The sequence below is a fragment of the Chionomys nivalis genome, chromosome 13 (assembly GCF_950005125.1).
Source record: "Chionomys nivalis chromosome 13, mChiNiv1.1, whole genome shotgun sequence".
NCBI lineage: Eukaryota > Metazoa > Chordata > Mammalia > Rodentia > Cricetidae > Chionomys > Chionomys nivalis.
In genome coordinates this window covers 35,325,005-35,343,734 of record NC_080098.1, presented here as the reverse complement: position 1 = coordinate 35,343,734, position 18,730 = coordinate 35,325,005, and the positions used below count along the sequence as shown (strand labels likewise).

The 18,730-nt window shown below is 48.6% G+C and overlaps 1 protein-coding gene across 1 annotated transcript in view; it reads right to left on the bottom strand.

Annotated features, from left to right (window-relative positions):
• Window positions 1-8,440: 8,440 nt before the first annotated feature.
• Gng4 (G protein subunit gamma 4) overlaps window positions 8,441-18,730 on the bottom strand; it is a 44,190-nt gene continuing 33,900 nt past the window's right edge. The window contains exon 4 of the mRNA XM_057787485.1: window positions 8,441-11,052. Within this exon, the coding sequence (XP_057643468.1) occupies window positions 10,924-11,052 (129 nt within the window). The 3' untranslated portion in view covers window positions 8,441-10,923. The remainder of the gene's footprint in view (window positions 11,053-18,730) is intronic.

The following is an 18,730-nucleotide window of genomic DNA, read 5'->3' as shown; positions in this document are numbered from 1 at the left end:
GGGCCACACAAGACTGATCCAGAAACAGATCCTGGTGGTGGTGGCTTACACCTTCAATCCCAGTGTTTGAAAATCACACATGAATCCCAGCACTAGGAAGGAAGAGACAGGAGCGATTTGACTTGGTGGAGAGAGGAACTCACTGGAGTGTGAGTCTGAGGATTCTTGGAGACAGGATCTCACCCCTTCAGTCTGAAGATTCAGTAAAGGTAACAGGTCTTTCTAGTGGTTGACTGCCTTGTTTTTCTGATCTTCAGCTTGAACCCCAATATCTGTCTCTGGGTTTTTATTATTTGTGATACGCACTCTGTAGACAGTCCTTGACCTCACAGAGATCTGCCTGTCTTGGCCTCCTGATGCTGGGATTAAAGATGTGCGCCACCACAGCCCAGCAGGGCATCTGTTTACTAATAAAACACACTCATGACTGGTGGAATATACAACTTCATGTGCCTTACACGCATCCAACTGACAGGAAGTTATGATGTTATTAATACAGTCAGTCTACACTTGGGATGCCCTGGCCAGAGGGAACTCTGTAGTGCTGGAGAATGAACCCAGCTTGCCCATGCCAGACAAGTGCTATTCTACTGATCCACACTCTCACACCTGGGAGAGCTCTTCAGCCAAGACACTTGGGAGTTCCACCTTGGAAGACTGCCCTCTTCAGAAACAAGTCATGGTCCATTCAGGTGACGTTTACAAAATACCAGATGTCAGCATTTAAGAAGATGGACCATGAAAGGATGTGTCACTAGTTGAGCACACTGTGATGACTGCTGAGGCTCCTCCCTGGAGGTGCCCGATACCAACAGACAGCAGTGGGCCTCTGGGGATTCTGTCTCTCGCAGTAATCAAAGTCCTTTTCAAGCCAGTCTCTACAGCGCCTGGTCTCAGCAACAAGCCTCAGGAAAGTTAGTAACCGGCAGAGAGACTTCCCAGAGTACATGGGCTGCCGTGGAGAAGGAATTCTCTCATTTGCCCTTCCTTTGTTCTGTCGGGATCCCAGTTGGGTTCAGTTCTGACCTGTTAGCCTTGGCCTCATGGGAAGAGTTTGACTTCAGTCTTTCAAATGAGGCTATCTGGGAAGTAGAGGCTGCCACCCGTGATGAATGTGACACGTTCTTGGGCCATATGCCCTTCCTTGTCCTGGTTACAAGGTTGCCCTGATGACCTCAGGCCACAACGCTTGTGTCTGCATGTCTGCCTCTCTATGCTGCTGCTGTGGTCTCCAGCTCAAGTTCCTTTCTGTTGAACTAAACTTCTTGGGACTCGTTTTATAAATCTAAATTTATATACCTCTGAAGGAAAGGCCCATGACCTGGCCCCATGACTCTGCTCATGTCTTTGTCCAAGCTCCCTGGTTCATTTACATGGTCCCCGTCTCTACATCTCCTGCCCTCATGACTGCCAACTTGCTGGAGTTCTTCAATATCACACCTAAGGCGCTCTGAAGCCCCGCCTCCCCCTAGTCTGTAGCTCACTATCTCCATTTGATTTTTTTATCGCCTATTTTCTCATTGTCTCCAAGAACCAGTACAGTGAAGTCACTAAGAGCCTCCAGTATACCACGAGGCCGCTCGGGCTTCTGTGGCGCTTGCTGAGTGTGGTGAACTTGACAATGGACTTACTCTCTTTTTGCCTCATTTTGTCATCTGTAAAATGGGTTTGCTAATACTACCTCCAAGGCTGTGATGAAGATTTGCAAAGTGAGTTTTGTGACCTTAAGCTCTGTGTAAAGATTTGATCATTGTCTCTGTTTCCTTGGGGTATGGTTACCATTGACTGTCAGCTTGTCGGGGTCTAGAATCGACTCGGGCATGTCTATGAAGAACTTTCTGTATTAATTGAGGTAGGAAGACACAATCTAACTGCGGTCAACTCCTTTCCCTGGGCTCAGATCCCATACTTAAAAAGGAGAAGGTGGGCTGGGCACTACCATTTATCTCTCTTAGCTTCCTGACTGTGGGTGTCATGTGACCAGCCGGTCCCCACTCCTGCCATACGGTTCCTGCTGTGATGGTCTGTCCCCTCAAACTATGACTCAAAACAACCTTCCTCCTTAAGTTGTTTCTTCAGTATTTTGTCACAGCAACAAGGAAAAACAGCTGATATACCCCTGGGGGTTGGAATAGAGTACTGTGGACTGTGAGGGCTAAGAAGCAGGGAGTTATTTCCTCATAGTTTTGGAGTCTGAAGTCCAAGCCTAAGGTGCTGGCAGGATTGGCTCCTGTTGAGGCCCCGCTTCTAGGCCCATAGATGGCCACCTTCTTCTGACCCTTACCTTTTCTTCATATAAAGACACCAATCAGATTGGATTAAGGCTTACCTAACTGATCTCATTTAAAACTAATTATTTATTTAATAGCTCTCTTTTACACTTTGGGTTTTGTTTTTATTTTTTAAATTTGGGGGAGGGCAGGATCTCACTTTGTCATCTAGGCTGGCTTGGAACTTGAGAGCCTCCTGACTCAGCAGCCACAGTACTAAGATCACAGTCATGAGCCATCTGCCTCCCTCCTTGGCACCCTCTCTCCTCCACTCCCTCTTTCCATCCCTCACCCCATCTCTTCCTATTTTCTTCTCCCCCTTCTCCCTCCCTCCTTCCATCCCTTCTCCTCTATCTCTCCCTGTAGTCCTTTTTGGAACCAGAGGAAGAGGGCGGGACCTTGTCCGTATGAGCTACATCATGAGGTGCTGAGGATGAGACCACAATGAGTAGGTATGTGAATGGGGGTACAATTCTACCTACAGCAATAACCAAACAAATAATTTGTGCCTGGGCATTGTCAGGCTCCCGAAGCCACTCTTATTCAGTCCCTGTCTGTCCCCAGTTTCAGTTAAAACCCTTCTACTCACTGTGACAGCATTAGAAAGGAAAACATTTGGAGGATTAGATAACTTTAGAAAAGTCCTGAGAATATGTGCCCCTCCTCTCTGGTCTCTGAGAAGAGGACCACGCTCCATGAAAAGGCTTCTACCAGAGTCCCAGTGTGTGTGTGCGTGTGTGTGTGTGCATGTGTGTGTGTGTGTGTGTGTGTGTGTGTATTGTATCATTCTTCAGGTGTCCAGCTTTTTTTTTTTTTTTTTTTGAGTGAAGGTGTCTCATTGACCTAGAACTTGCCAAGTAGGCCAGGCTGGCTGACTACTTAGATTCAGAGATCCATCCATCTTCACCTCCTCAGTGCTGGGATTAAAAGTGCATGCCTCGGGGCTAGAGAGATGGCTCAGAGGTTAAGAGCATTACCTGCTCTTCCAAAGGTCCTGAGTTCAATTCCCAGCAACCACATGGTGGCTCACAACCATCTGTAATGAAGTCTGGTGCCCTCTTCTGGCCTGCAGGCATACACACAACAGAATATTGTATACATAATAAATAAATAATTATTAAAAGTGCATGTCTCCATGCCCGGCTCTGCTGTCCATGACCTCTTGAAATTGAACTCAGGTCAACTGAGCTGCCTTCCCAGCCTCTGATCACAACAGCTGGAACTAGCTAAAGCAGCATACCAGTTGACTCCCTCCTGGCTGGACCCCCAAATGCTGTCTGAATTATCCTCCTCTTCAGTATTGGGCTGGAGCTGCAGCTGGACATCTCTAGCCCAGCCAGAAGCCCGGTATACATCCCTCTGCCCTTTGTGAGCCCTGGATGATCTGCACTGCAGAGAACATCAGCCTTTGGTCTCTTGATGTCATGTGTAGTGGTGTAAACTGTCATAACCCAGAAGGTACAAGACAGAGAAGATAGCCTAGCGCAGCACTGGTGGTTAGTGGCTAGAACGAGAGCAAAGTCCCAGTCACCAGGGAGACTTGCAGGGACTTGTTCCCCTAGGTGGAAACTGGGATGTCTTAATAGGCTCTGACAGACACTTTAATCCTTCCACTATCTTTGTCCATGGCAATTCTGCACATAGTAATTCTGAAGTCTGTGATCATAACCACAGGCTTGACTATGTCTCCCTCTGCTAACCATAGTAAAGTCTCGTCTTCCAGGTGGATGTGAGGTCAGTGCTTGCGGAATGGTCACCCTCAATTATATTACACATAATAAGTTTGTGGTTTCAGTGTACTAAGGTGCTGCGTGGGATGTCAGCTACTGCCTGGCATGTGCCATCTTCTCTCTTCAGTACGTCTTTACCAGTGGTACAGATTTCTTCTCAATCCTGCATCTCTGCAGGACCTAGTTTCCACAGAAATTGTTACAGAGGCAAATCTAATCACGAATCAAAATGTCTATTTATTGAGCACACATTATGTCAGGCAACGCTACCCACTTGTGTTATTTTCTGGATATTTAAGAGCTCTTATAAGAAGGCTGCTATTGTCCTCATATGACCACTGCAGCAGGGTAGTATGTGAGTGTGAGTGTGTGTGTGTTTGAGTGTATGTGTGTGTGTGTGTGTGTATGTGTCTGTGTGGGAAGCTCTTGGCATCAGCAGAGCCAGCACTGAACAGACCCAGAGTTCAGCCCAAGACTGAGTTCCCAGCCCAGGCCTCTATGGTTTCTTTTGTTTGCAGTCTTCTAAGTGGCTGGGCCATTATTTGTCCCCCACACAGGCACCACCTGTCCTTTTGGCTTATATTGGATGGTGCCGAGGTTGAAGTCAGGGCCTCACAAGTGCCAGGCAAGTGCCCTGCCCCAGAGCCACTTCCTCAGTTCCTTCCTGTCCTTTGTCATTGGCTTGTTCCTATATAATCTGAAGGAAAGTGGGTTGTTCCCAGGTGCATCTGCGCATCCGAATGTCAGCGGCTGTGCGGGGCTGAAACAAAGCCACAATTATTGCATCCAGAAGCAAGCACTGAGATAGTGGTCTCAAAGCTTCCAGTACAAAAGGGTTGGTTTATATTTAAAAAGGAACTGAACTGAGTCTAATTTAACTTAAAAGCAAAGAAAAAAAAACCCCAAAAACAAAAGTAAAATTGAATACAAATGTAAAAAGCTTCAACTAAGTGGTGGGGATTTTACCAAAAGATTTGGAAAGAAAAGCCAGGGAGTGCGTACTCGCCAGCCCCCAGCTGTGGTAATGACAGGCCTGGTTTTGCACAGAAACACTTCCATGTCCCCTGCTCCAAATGCATACTGCCCTGACTGAAGACATGGTGCTGCCTTTGTGGCTCTCTGGGGGGTGCTGCTTTCCTGTTCCAGCTGCTCCTCCACTGCTCACCCAGAGGCAGCCCCCCCCACCCTAATTACCACCATTAGACCAGCATTCAGCTACACAGTGTGAAGTTTGTAGCAAGCACGTGATTCACAGCTTGTGAGTGGCAAGAAAGCATGGCAAGGCTATGAAGCCATTAGTGTGGTTTTTGGGGTTTCCTAGCAGCTTACAAAATGAAGGTGCATATATGTGGGTACATATATGTCGGGGTAAGTGTGTATGTGTGTGGGTGTATACATGTCGAGGTTAGTGTGCATGTGTGTAGGTGCATATATGTCGGGGTAAGTGTGTGTGTGGGTGCATACATGTCGGGGAAAGTGTGCATGTGTGTGGGTGCATACGTTTTGGGGTGTGTGTGGGGTGCATATATGTTGGGGTGTGTGTGTGTGTGTGCACACATGTCAGGGTAAGTGCATGTGTGTGGAGGCCAGAGAATAACCTCGGGTGTTGGTTTCTAAGAGTTGCCCATCTTAGTTTTTGAGGCAGGGTCTCTGTCATTCCGGAGCTCACCAGTTATGCTAGTCTGGCAGGACAACCCGCCAGGGATCTGCCTGTCTTCACCTTCCCAGTGCTGGGTTTATAAGTACACGCCATAGTATCCAGTTTTCTATGTGGGTTTGGGGATCTAACTCAAGTCTTTGCGTGGCAAGCACTTAACCAGAGAGGCCCCATCTTTCAGCTCTTAAACTCCTAGTGTAACAACAGGCAGAATGGGGGTGGTGTAGACCCATTTGCTCTAAGATTCAGTCAGTAAATAATGGTCAAAAGCCATCTAGTACTACTTAATGTCTGCTCAATAGGAGGGAATTCATGCCTAGAACTGTAAACTTGGCCAGCTACCATGGCTAGAGAGGTCATAGACCCTAGAGGAGAACCTGCGACTGCCACTCTTCAAACCAATCTGTGTACCACCTGCATTCTAAATGCTTACCGTGTACCTACGGATGAGTGCAGCGCTCACCCCCATCAAAAAAGCTTCCTTTTACAGTGTTCCGGAACCATTATATAAAGTCACAACCGTTATCCAGTCCTAAGTGGTCAGCCCTAAACACATAGACAAAGGACAACAGTAAATGGATTCTGCAGATTGAACTTGTATCCGTCCGTCCGTTCGTCCATCCGTCTGTCCGTCCGTCTGTCCGTCCGTCCATCCATCCATCTGTCCATACATCCATCCATCTACCCGTCCATCCATCCATCTATCTGTCCATCCATCCATCCATCCATCCATCCATCCATCCATCCATTCATCCATCCATCCCCCCAACCATCTATCTATGCAACAATAACCAAGAAAAGGTAAGCGATTTGAAAGAAAGTGGGAGGAGCTGGAGGGGGAGAAGAGGTAGACAAGATATGAATACAGTACCCATGTATAAAATTCCCCCCAATACTTAAGTCACAAGAAGAAAACATATGGGAAAAAGAAGAAAAAATTATAAAAGATCTTTTTACAAGAAGATCATGGAAACTTGGAGCCTGGTATTGAACCAGGAGTAACGGTCACACCTTTTCTCACTACAGACCATGCTAGGCAAGCCCTCTCACCGAGTCCTGCCGCAGACGACACTTACAGAGGGGCTCTCGTGCCAGGTGACCCACTCAGTGCTGGAGACACAAAGGAGAGAGACACCAGGGCCTCTGGTCACCGGGGATTTACATCAGAGCCGAGGAGATACGAGCACAGACGTAAGACTGACTCGTGGGGCCAGACAAACTTAGAATCAGGGTTGAGCTCGTCAGAGAGGCCACCTGACAGTGAGTCTTCACTGATCTTGAGCTGAGATCCATAAAATCAACAGACCTGGCACAGAGGGCCATAGGACAGATACATCAGGGGCAGGGATCCTGTGTCAACAAGAAACATAGCCGGTGAGGTAGCCTTGAGTAATGGCAGCGTGGAGGAGCACACGGTTTACAGGAGGGAGGTGACAGAGCACTGGAGAGCAGGCCATGGGAGGTGGCCCTATGACGGAGAAGTCTTTGGAGCCATGGAATTAGGACAACGGCTTATGGTTAATTATCACAAATGGGTCTGGAAATGTCACAAGCTAGCTAAACATAACCAAAGCAGAATCAAACATAGGAGTTTGATTAAAAACCAAAAAGTGGAGGGGTTGGGGGAGGCGGCTCAGTGAGGAAAATGTTCGCTGGTCCGGCATGAGGAACAGCGTTTGGGGCTCCAGCACCTTTACTAAAGTGGGGGGCGATGGCAAACGTCTGGAACCTCAGCTTGGCAGGAGGGAGGGAGACAGAGCGATTCAGGGGCTGCTGGCCAGACAGTTTATCCAAAACGGTGAGCTCCAGGGTCAATGAGAGACAGTAATTAAAAAGACCCTCACAAATGTCAGGGCATGACAAGCAGAGCTGTCACTGGGCCATCCACACTCATATCCAGGAGTGTGAAACCTGTGTTGACAGCAGCTCATCTGCCACCTCTGCCGCTCTGGGTAGAGGAGGTGTTCGGCTTGGGAGAGGAGGGGACTGGAATTGGGGCTGCCTTTGGTCTTGGGTGTCATTGTAAATAAACTCTGGCCAAGCCACTGCCACAGCCTTGTTCTTCTCCAGCCGCAGCGTCGGTTCTCAGAGGCTGGTGGGGGTGCCGACAACTCCTGGCTTCCTCAGGCACTGGCAAGAGCTCAGCATCAAAGGCAAAACCTTTTGATTGCTGTGAGGGGTGGTGGGGTCAGCTGGAAGCTGCTCTCTGATCTCCCTGGGACTCCGTGGCAGAGTTATGAGAGGGAACAGCAGAGGCCCTGTGGAGCTCAGACATGCCAGGGTGGCAGCAAGAGGAGCCCTTCATGGAAGCAGAGTCAAGGAGAAGCATGCAGCACCTGCTCTCCTTGCCTGTGTGTTAGCTCCTTGTCACCACGGGACCAGGGTCTTTGCTCTCTTTCTCCGGAGGTTGCTGTAATTACGGGGCTTCCTGAAGACCATCCTGCCCCTTCGTTCCTGAGGGTGAGCAGGCAGGAATGGCTGAGGATGTCACCTCCGCCACTCAATGGGAGAGACACGTGGTGTCCACAAATCCCAGGGCACAGTGCTTGTGTGGAAAAGCACCTGTGAGGCGCCAGCAGACGGTTCTCCAGCCAGACAGCTGTTGATTACGAGCATTTTGTATTCAAAATGTTGTCAAACACACCCTTAAAGTGTCCTACTAATGACAGGAGTTAGTTAATGTCATGTTATTAAGGACATGTAAAGAGGAGCCAAACGTTGAATAAAGAGCCAAAGAAGAAGAAATAAAAACCCAACAGAGGGATCCAGCTGGTAGTCACAAAACCCAACTTTTTATTGAAGTATAACACACGTACAGAAAAGCACCCGAAAGGAGACAGCTGGGAGAGCTCTCACAAACTAGACATATCAACATGACAGGCAGCTAGATACAGAGACAGAACATTCCAGAAGCCTCTTGTGGCCCCCTCTGTTGCCCCTTTGAGAGCAGCTACTGTTCCTCCTTGAATCAGCATGGGTTGGCCTGCCGGCCTGTGCTGTGTGAAAACGGAACGGTAGGCTTGGGCTTGCCTGCTCTCAGTTTCCCCACCAGGCCAGCGAGCCTCTCAGTGAGCTGTGGGTGGAGCTGAGACCACCATGGGAAGGACCCTCATCAGCTTAGCCCTTCAACATGGACATAAGGGGCCTTTTGCTTAGGGGTGACTATGACCAGGGCTTCCATGGACAATCCAACACATTCCTTCTGACGCTATGTACACGTTTTTGTCGAGTTTATACTCAGGAGTGGAGTTGAGCTCACACAACATTTGCATCCAAATGAGGATATTTCATGGAATAATGAGTTCACTGGATGGATTTCAGAGACTCTGGGAGTTAACAAGTCTGGGGATAAGTAGAAAGAAGCTGAGGGTGAGAAGGCTCAATGGATCCCAGGTATGGCCCGGGAGTGTCTTCCCGGGACAGTTACTAGTGGACACACCATCCACAGGAGGACGTAAGAAAGATGGCTGGAAATGGGGGACGGTAGAACAGAGACAGTGTGGCAGGAGACTAAAGCACACTCTTCTCCCGATCTATTTTGCCACCCTTGGTGCTGCCCCACTTCCTGGGCTTTTGCGGATCATGATGTACTCTGTCAGGTTAATGATGCCAACATGGGCCACCAGAGATCTTGTTATAGCCCAACCAAACCTCACAGAATCTTAGCCTCTTATCTCATGTACAGTAGTAAAACTTAGAACGGTTTCCACAAAAGCTGCAAGAGAGGGTAGCAAGGCACAAACCCATGATAATATAATAAAATGACATTTTACATTCCTCATCATGGTATCTATGAAGTCACATACTCTTCCCAGCATTACAGGCTGTCATCTAGCATATACTGGTTTTCAGGGATAATCAGAGTCTTACGTAGTTTCTGCCTTGGCAGAAGAGCAGGAGGGGTCATTAACATTGTCTGCAGTTTGCTGGTTGGCACAGCTTGGCACACAACAGCTTGCCCAGCAGCACAGCAAGCCTCTCCAAGAGCCAGAGGAGCGGCAATTTCCAAATATCTACAAAGCAAACGTCCTCACTAGACCTCAGCAGCCGTGCCTTTATCAGGAGGGCAGGGAGGGTACTCTAGGTGGGGCCCACAACCTTGTGCTGGGAACCCCCAGGGTTTACTGCTATCTCATCTTGGAGAACCCACATATCATCTCTCACACATAACCAGAATCTAGGTTGGGGAGACTTCTCCCAGCAAAGGTGGGAGAGAGCCAGTTGGTGGACAAATGTGTTTGCTTCCTTCCTGGCGTGCAGTTAGTTAGGTTTTGTTTACGGTGCTGTGCACCTGCAACAGGCGGCCACACTTCAGGGTTCAGGAAGAGCTTTAGGGATGAACTACCCACATATGGAAGTTGTGGTTTGCCTACACTCTGTCTGCAGCCTTGAGAAAATGTCATTTCTCTGTCCCCCGGATACTTGGTCTCTAAGCCAGACCCACCCTGTAATGTCTACCGTTAGAGCAGCAATGTTAGCAGCCGTCATGTCTCAGATCAGTGAGCGGCAACGCGACTCACTCTGACTCACTCTGATCCACTATCTCAGGGCAGGGAGGACTCTGTCGAGACTCCAGAGGGCCCATAACCGCACTCCTCGCCTTACTAGAGACACCAAGCAGGAGGAAGCAAGCAGGAAGAGTGGCATTTGGACTGAGGTGGTGGCCAGTGGGGCTGTCCTGGTGAGTATCTACAGTCAAGGCTGCCTTGGTGTCTACACCACAAATGCATTTTTCAGAAGCATCAGCTCTGGAATGTTCGGTGAGAAGCAGGTGGAGACATTAGCCATAGACAGGGCCTGGCACACGGCCCCTGATAGAGATGCCAGAGAAGAAAGAGACCTCACCCTCACGTGTGGCTGGCTGATATGCTCTCAATTGATACTGAATCACAGTGCATGGGAGACACTTGGGCATGGTTTTGGTTTCAATGAGTTACACTGAAATTTATTAACTGGATATATCTACACTTGGGAATGAATATTTAAAAATTATAGACCCTTAAATCCACACTTTTACATGGCACATTTGTTATTGGCTATAAAAATGACTGTTTCTTCTCTGTGGATGGAAATAACAAAAATGAATTAAAAAAGAAGAAACGGTATCATGAAGGAAATATGGTAAACCAAGATGAGCCCAGATGACGATTGGTTGGACAGAGATGGGGTGCGTGTGGGTGGCATGCCTCTACACGGGAACGTGCACATCTCTACACAGGACTTTTACCGCAGGAAAGAGCCTGCTGCATCTTTGTCACCACGGGCATTAAAGAATGGTGCAGAAGAACTTCTTCTCCCGGAAGGGGTTTTCCGAGGCAGGCACTGGGATGATGAGGGGATCCTCCCGCACGTGGGCTTCACAGTAGGCCAGGAGGTCCGAGGCTGCTTGGGAGACCTGTGGGGACACAGCACAGGTGCTTGGTTAAAGGCGTTCACAGAGTGGGTCCAGGCTGAGGTCCACAGGAAGAGTGGCCATGGCCAAAGTCAGGCCGAATGGTGCGCAAGATCAAACAATGCCAGGGGCCGGCAGGTTTGGGTAGAAGCGAGGTGATGGGTTTGGAAGATGCCGTAAGGACTCGCTGCCCTACAGTGCAAGGTCATGGTCCAGAGAGCTGAGGACACGCTGAGGGGGAGCTCCAGTGGTTCAGTAGTAGTGCTCTTGCCTGGCATGGACTCGGTCCCACCTTCGACAAGTGAGCAGAGAGAACAGAGCAAACTCCCAGAGATTCTGCAAAGCTATTCCTAGCCCAGCCAGGCTGATTGTACTTCTCAGTATTGGTTTTTTTACAGTCTACTCTCATGGCCAAACAAGGAAGGATACTCTGTCCCCTTCCACAGACCCCCTATTAAGCTCTGCTTTATAAGTTCTCATTGTACAAAATGCATTTATTATTATATAATATTATATTAGTACATAATATACTTATCATATACTAACGTGCACACGCAGGGAAGGGAGTGGGTGCACACACGCAGAAGTCTGAGAACAACGTGTTTGTGGAGTCAGTTCCATCCTCCCACTTTCATTTGTCCAGGGAACAAAATCAGGTCCTCAGGCTTTCATGGGACTCCTCGTCACCTGCTGAGTCCTCTCACTAGCTCAAGGTCACCTCTTCTAGTGACAGACAGCTGCTCCCTACAGACAGGCTGCTACTGACCAGGAAGCCCTCTCTTCTGTTTTCCTTCCAGACTTTTCTTGATCAACACGTGGAAACTGTATCACAAACTTCCCCAGTTTGAGTCCAGATAAGGAGCCGGGCGCTCACAGAGAGGGAGATGCTACGTCCTTTAATGTGGTCTGCCGCCAGCAGGTGTGGCCCAGATTTAGGGTGGATATTCTGACCTCAAATGATTCAGACTTTGGATGGGGTCTTCCCACCTCAAAAGATCTACTCAAGAAAATTCCTCACTGCTTGGGTCTTAGTTGATTCCAGATGTAGTCACACTGATAAACTGAGATTGGCCATCACAAGAGGGGAGAATATCCTAAGGTCCCCGTCCTAGCCAGCCACAAAACCAGCTTTGGAGTTTTTCCACCTTCGATCTTTAGAAATTTTTTTGCTGATTTTCAGCACAGACCTGTCTGTGTCTATGGTAGCCCAATTCCTACAGGTAATGCCCGCAGACACAAGCTGATTTTTTTTTTCTCTCAAAGAAAATAACTATACATTGAGTGGATGAGTCCAGTCCAATCCTGACAAATATTACGTTTGCTGGGAGTGTGGAATGAGAAAGAATCTGTTTGTATCACTCTTTCTTCCTGGAAATAAACCCTGTCTTCCCCGGGGCTTTTTAGGTATTTTGCCACAGCATTAAGAAAAACAGTTAATGGGAAAAGGAAAACCGGTCAGCTGATGAGAGGGCATGATGGCCAGCTCAAACAGGCCCAAATTGATTCCTCCAGGAGTCTCCTGCAGTGAAGGAAAGACGTGGGGATCCCAGGGGTTGCCAGAGGGACGGTTGGGTAGACGAACTGCCTTCCCACACTGTGGCTGTAGCTGGACAGAGACGGCTTTTCATCCTGGTGGAGGTGAGTGTGACCGACAGGAAGTAATCGGCATTTACTTTGAACTTTAGAGCAGGCACGTGCACGCAGGTCCTCTCTTTCAGTGCTACAGCTATGTCCCTCACTGTGTGACTCCTGACCTGTGCGTCCACCAGAGTCGTCTCTGTGCCCCATACTCCCATCCCTTGTCATGGCTAAACATGCAAACTTGGTCTTCCCCTGGGAAATTCCCATCTCGTATGTGCAGTTAGTTAGGATTTAAAAAAGCCAACTATGCTATTAAAGGTAGAACCACAGACTACAAGTAAAGCAAGCTTAGACATAAAACACCCCTGGATGTCACTAATCCGGAGGTCAGAGGTGAGTTCCTTGCCAAAGATCACATACAAGTTTTGGAGTAGAAGCAGGACAAAAAGCCCAAGGTCAGGGATGCAGATCCAACAAACCCAGGAGGCAAGAGTTCAAACTGGCCCCTTTGGTCATTCTGCCATTCCCCAAAATGACCCTGTTATCATACCTTTTATCTCATCCAGGAAGTGTTTACTGAGCATCTGTCTACCTTGCTGAGCTAATTGAGAAGATGCCAGGGGTAAACCAAGACACTAGAGCCAAGCAAGAAGACTCAGAAATAACAAAGCCACCACAGACATCTGTTGAAGCAGAGTCACAGCTGTGGAGGCAGAGGACTGGCCGCGGGCAGTTACCTTTGTGCACAATCCAGCTGCTGACCTGCAGCTGGCTTGTGAGTAACCAGGGCAACCAGGGCAGCTTTCCTGCCCCTTGACCATTTTATCTTTATATGAAGTAGCAGTGCTGGGCAGTGGTGGTGCACGCCTTTAATCCCAGCAGAGGCAGGCGGATCTCTGTGAGTTCGAGGCCAGCCTGGTCTTCAAGAGCTAGTTCCAGGGCAGGCTCCAAAGGTTCAGAAAAACCCTGGCTCGAAAACAAACAAACAAAAAACAAAAAAACAAAACAAACAAAAAGAAACCAGCAGCACACAACTCCTAGTTCAAATTTATCACAGGCAAGGCATGGGGTGGTTAGGATGGGGGGGATTTGTGTGTATGTGTGTGTGCCTGGAGGAAGAACTGGAGGATTCAAGCTCCTCTCTCACCCCTGTGTCTGCAACACCTGGCAATTATGCTGGGCGTCTGTTCCGCCCAGCTCTGAGCAGGTTCTATCCAGAAGTTTTCACGATCCTGTCACAAAGGTGAGGCTATACTTGATGCCATCATGTTCCTTTTAAGAGAAAAAGTTGTTCTTAGGTCGCCTCTTTTTTTTTTTTTTTTTTTTTGGTGGTATTTTTGGAGATAGGGTTTCTCTGTGTAGCCTTGGCTATCCTGGAACACACTTCGAGGGCTGGCCTCGAACTCATAGAGGTGCCTTTTCCTCCATGCACCTACCACCCCCTGGCTATTAGGTTGCCTCTTTTTCAGCTGTTTTTTTTTTTTTTCAGACTGTAGCTGCATCTATTCAGCCATAACTGCACTTCTGGATGGATCCCATTTGCACACCTGAATGGCCCAACAGAATCTGCACAGAGGTAGACTCAGTACCAAGGAGAGGCATTTGGTGTAAGAGTACAAATGTGTGGACCTGGGTTGGTTCCGCACTATGCCAGTTTTCTAGATGGACTCACAATTGCTGACACATGGTTGTTGGAGTCACAATTACTGGCACATGGTTGATGGACTCAGAATGACTGACACATGGTTGTTGGACTCAGAATGACTGACACATAGTTGAATGACTGACACATGATTGATGGACTCAGAATGACTGACACATGGTTGATGGACTCAGAATGACTGACACACGATTGATGGACTCAGAATCATTGACACATGGTTGTTGCACTTTGAAAGTGAGTTTCAACATTCACTTGAAAAGTTTAGGGGGCTCACAAATGGATCATGTGACCCTGACCCCTCCCAACAGGCTCCAATGTTACTGCAGGACTGAGCTCCTGACAGGGAGGAGAGGTCAGCCTGCGTTTTCTCCTGCCTTGCCTTTAATGGCTTGCCTCCCCACCACGTTACGACACAGCTCAGGGACCCTGCCTGGCACAGTTCCTTACTCTTAGACTTCCAGCCCCATAGCTAGAAAACACCTTCCATCCCTCCGTCCTTCTTCCTTTGTCCTCCCTCCCTGCTTCCCTTCCAGTCTTTCCTTCCTTTCCTTTCTTTCTCTTCTATTTTCCAACCATGGAATTCTGTTACAGCTGCAGAGCATGGACTCGAACAAAAAGCCCGAGGTCAGGGATGGCGGTCTAAGGATCCCAGGAGGAAAGGGTGGTTCACACATGGCTCCTCTAGTCATTGTACACTCCCAACAAATCATCTTATTTCATCGTTCTCACTATGCTCTGCTAATTCCGAATTCTTTACTGGACTTACCTTTTGCTCAAACAATTACGCTGTAAAGAATGACCTACTTAGCCTAGGCGCATCTAATGCACTGTCAATTATTTTGATCAAGGGAATTTCTACCTCAACAAGGCCCCCTCAGTTCACATAACAGTGTGTCCAAAGTCTATTTATGTCAGTATAAGCAAAGCACCTTGAATATCTGCCAGTGCTCACTATACTGTGTTCAGAGACGATAAACACGGTAAAGACTGTTTCCAGGCATGGGACATTACACACGAAAGATGCCATCATGGCTGTGGGGGTTATAATTTACAATCACAGAGGAGACGCACCCAGAGGTATGGTCTATGAGGGTGTTTCCAGAGAGGTTTGACTGAGGTGGGGTGAGCCAGACTGAGTGGTACTCTCCCATATACCATGAACTGGGGTCCTAGACTGAACAGAAAAGAGAACAGGAGCTGGTTCCAGCCTTGGTCTCTCTCTGCTTCCCAACTGCTAACGTGACGTGACCAGCTGCTTCATGCTCCTGCCATGCCTTCCCATCCTGATGGGCTGGGTCTGCAAACCATGAGCTCTTCCCTATGTTGGTTCATCAGGTATGAAGAAAGTAATACCCTGGCCCACAGTGTTCCATGCCAGCATCAATCGGCCTAACTGCCGCCAGGGCCGAAGGAGGTTTTTCTTAATTAGAAGTAGATTGATTTTTGTGGCTTAAGGTTTCCCTTCCCGCAAGATATGGGTGGCAGACAGTGCCAGATGCCAAAACATCTGCTGCTTCTGAAACAAAGCAGATAATCTCAAAGATAAAATTTTATCGTGGTAGAAAACTGACAACTGCCTTCTTGCTGATGCTTTCTTACTGAGCATCGAGATCACTGGGCTGAGTTGCCCTGAGCATCCCTGCCTCCCACCTCAGCATCCAGCTGTTAGGGTAAGACAGCAGATGCTCAGAGAAATGGGGAGCCTGGGAGCAACTGTGGAATTTTCCCATTGCATTTCAGAGTAAAAGAGGTGATTAAAACAGCCCAAGTTAGCGCATAATGCTGTTGGTTGCACTATAATTACCAGCTTCAATGACGGGAGAAAATGTTGCAATTACTATAGTCACATTCCATGACAAGACAGATGACATAATTACTACTCTCGCCGTGACACCCACTGCACTTTTCTTGTGCATCCGAAGCCAAGAGGGCACCTACTTCTCAGCAGTCCTGGTCTATTGAACAGCATAGAATCGATGGAGAGCAGCTTGGTGGGCTTTGTCTGTTCTTCCCTCCACCCCCAGAAAACAAAGCCATGTCAGGGTTAAGAGTGCAGTCAGGCTTAACCAGGATGCAGCAATGGTATCTACTGTAAGATCAGACCCGGCGCACACTCCAACAGAGGCTACCGCATGCCCTCAGTCCCTAGGAATCCTCGGGACATCAGACGTATGTATCTTGCCTCTGAATCCTGAGCAAATTCCTGTGCTCTTCTTCTTTCCAAACTCGGACATAGTCGAGCCCAACACACCAGCCCCTGAGGACAGACTCTAAGCACTGCACAGCATGGCTTTCTGCAGCTCCCAGAGCTGTGAAGGAAATCCCTAGCTGCTGGGGAATGGTCCATATGGGGAGCTGAGTGCTACTGCACAGGGGATCCTATCCGGAGGGAGGGAGGATCTCTTGCCCCTAGAGAGCGTCTGGAAGGGGTAAAGGATAGTCATTGTCATCACCACAACTATTTTCCCTCCATATCAAAAGCTGGTTGCACCCTGGGAAGCATAAATGTGAGGGCTAGGTTAATACCACCAAGTTCACCTCGGTGAGCACTGTTTTTCCACAGCCACCACAGACCGAAAAGCCCCACTTGTGTAGCCTACAATTGACCCACATGCACCCTGGATCTTGACTTTAACCAAACCCTTCAAACAGGTGGACAGATGTCCCATCTGACGGGAAAACTCTCAGTCTTCATGTTTTCCTAGTTTTCTACAAAGAAAGCTGTAACCCAAAAAACTAGGTGGGGCGATGCATGCCTGTAACTCCAATACTCAGGAGGCTGAGGTCAGATGGCAAGGACAAGGATCTGCCTAAAAGGAAACAAGACAAAACAACAAAAAGCCACAATTCAGGCATTTCACACTTTCTCAGGAGAGAATTTACATAGCAAGGCAAGCCACCACGGCCAAGGATGAATGCAGCAAGGACCTGCCTTGGTCACTAGGAGCTTCATTTTCCCTAGGAGAAAGCAATGAGCCCCCGACTTAGACTCAGTGGGCACGGACACTCCCTGTCCTCCTGATTCAATAGGGCACACACCACACAGCCCTGACAGCCCCAGTGGGCACTGGCACTCCCTGTCTTCCTGACTGGACACGGCACACACCTCTCAGCCCTGACAGCCTCAGTGGGCACTGTCAGGCCTTGTCTTGTTGGAAGAACACACACCACACAGATGGGCCATCCAGTTTCCCCTTCTGCAAGTGGCAGCAGTTCCTACTTCACAGCAGATGCACCCTGGGGCTGCTGTGGGTCCTGTACCCATGCAGTCACCGTCTGGAAGGACAGTGCATGGCCTAACCTGCCCTATGCCACCCTGGGGCTGCTGTGGGCCCTGTACCCATGCTGTGGGCCCTGTACCATGTCTGGAAGGACAGCGCATAGCCTGCCCTACTATTTGGTTTCCTTAAGGCTAGTCTCTTCCGAGCTGATCTTTATTCTAGAATCGCTGACCACCCTTACCTAGGTCTCACCAGACAGCTTTTTCTGGTTTGAATTTAGAAGCTGGGAGGGGGCATGAAACACATTTGCTCTTTCTAAAGAGTCCCACCTGGTGTCAGGCACAGTTAGGAGGGAGCTGAGACAGCAAGGGTAAGAAATATTGAAGTCTCATTCCCTAAAGAAGAGTCATGAAAAACTCAGGCTCAGACACAGGTGTGTGGAGAAGCCACAAGCTTGATCTCACGGTGTTTGCTCAGAAAAGATCTGTACCAGGTAGCTTATCCACCCCGAAGAAACCAGCGGGCACAATTCTAGTTCCACTGAGGCTCGAATTTTGAATATACTGTCACTTTTTATGTAGACCACGTACATGAAAATGTGGCCACGTTTCCTGTTAGGCCGTCAGCACCTGTGATAACACCGAAGATGATGCAGAGCCTATGGCGCGCACACATGCAAATGATTGCTCACGAGCCAGCTGCCAGGTTGGAGCGGGAGGCTTGGCTGGCGATGAGACTTTGTGTGGAAAGAGGATTCCTTCTAGTTACTGAGCTGCGCAGTTATTGCTGTCCTGGTGGCAGCAAACTCCTTCCAAAGACCTTTATGTCTAGAAGGAACCCCACCCCCAAGGACATGGTGTCACCTTCGTGAAGGAGGTGATTCTGGGAAAGAAGTGCACTATTGAAATAATTTTACTGTGCTCAGAATGTGTGATGGTTAATATTGATTATCAACCTGATTGGACTGAGCAATACCAGGAGAGCAGGCATTGAGGCACAACTCTGGCTGTACCTGTGGGTGTATTATCAGTAGTTCAATCCACTTACAGAATCAGAATTCGAATAGCCTATTGGGAAGCAGCAGAGCCTGGTTTAGAAAGTAGATGTCATTATGGGGCGGGTGTGTGCTGAAGGATGCATTTGACTCTGTTCCCTTCCCGCTGCTTCCCCTGCTTCCTGAAGACAGAAGTGACTAAACACTGCAGACTGTCTGGGG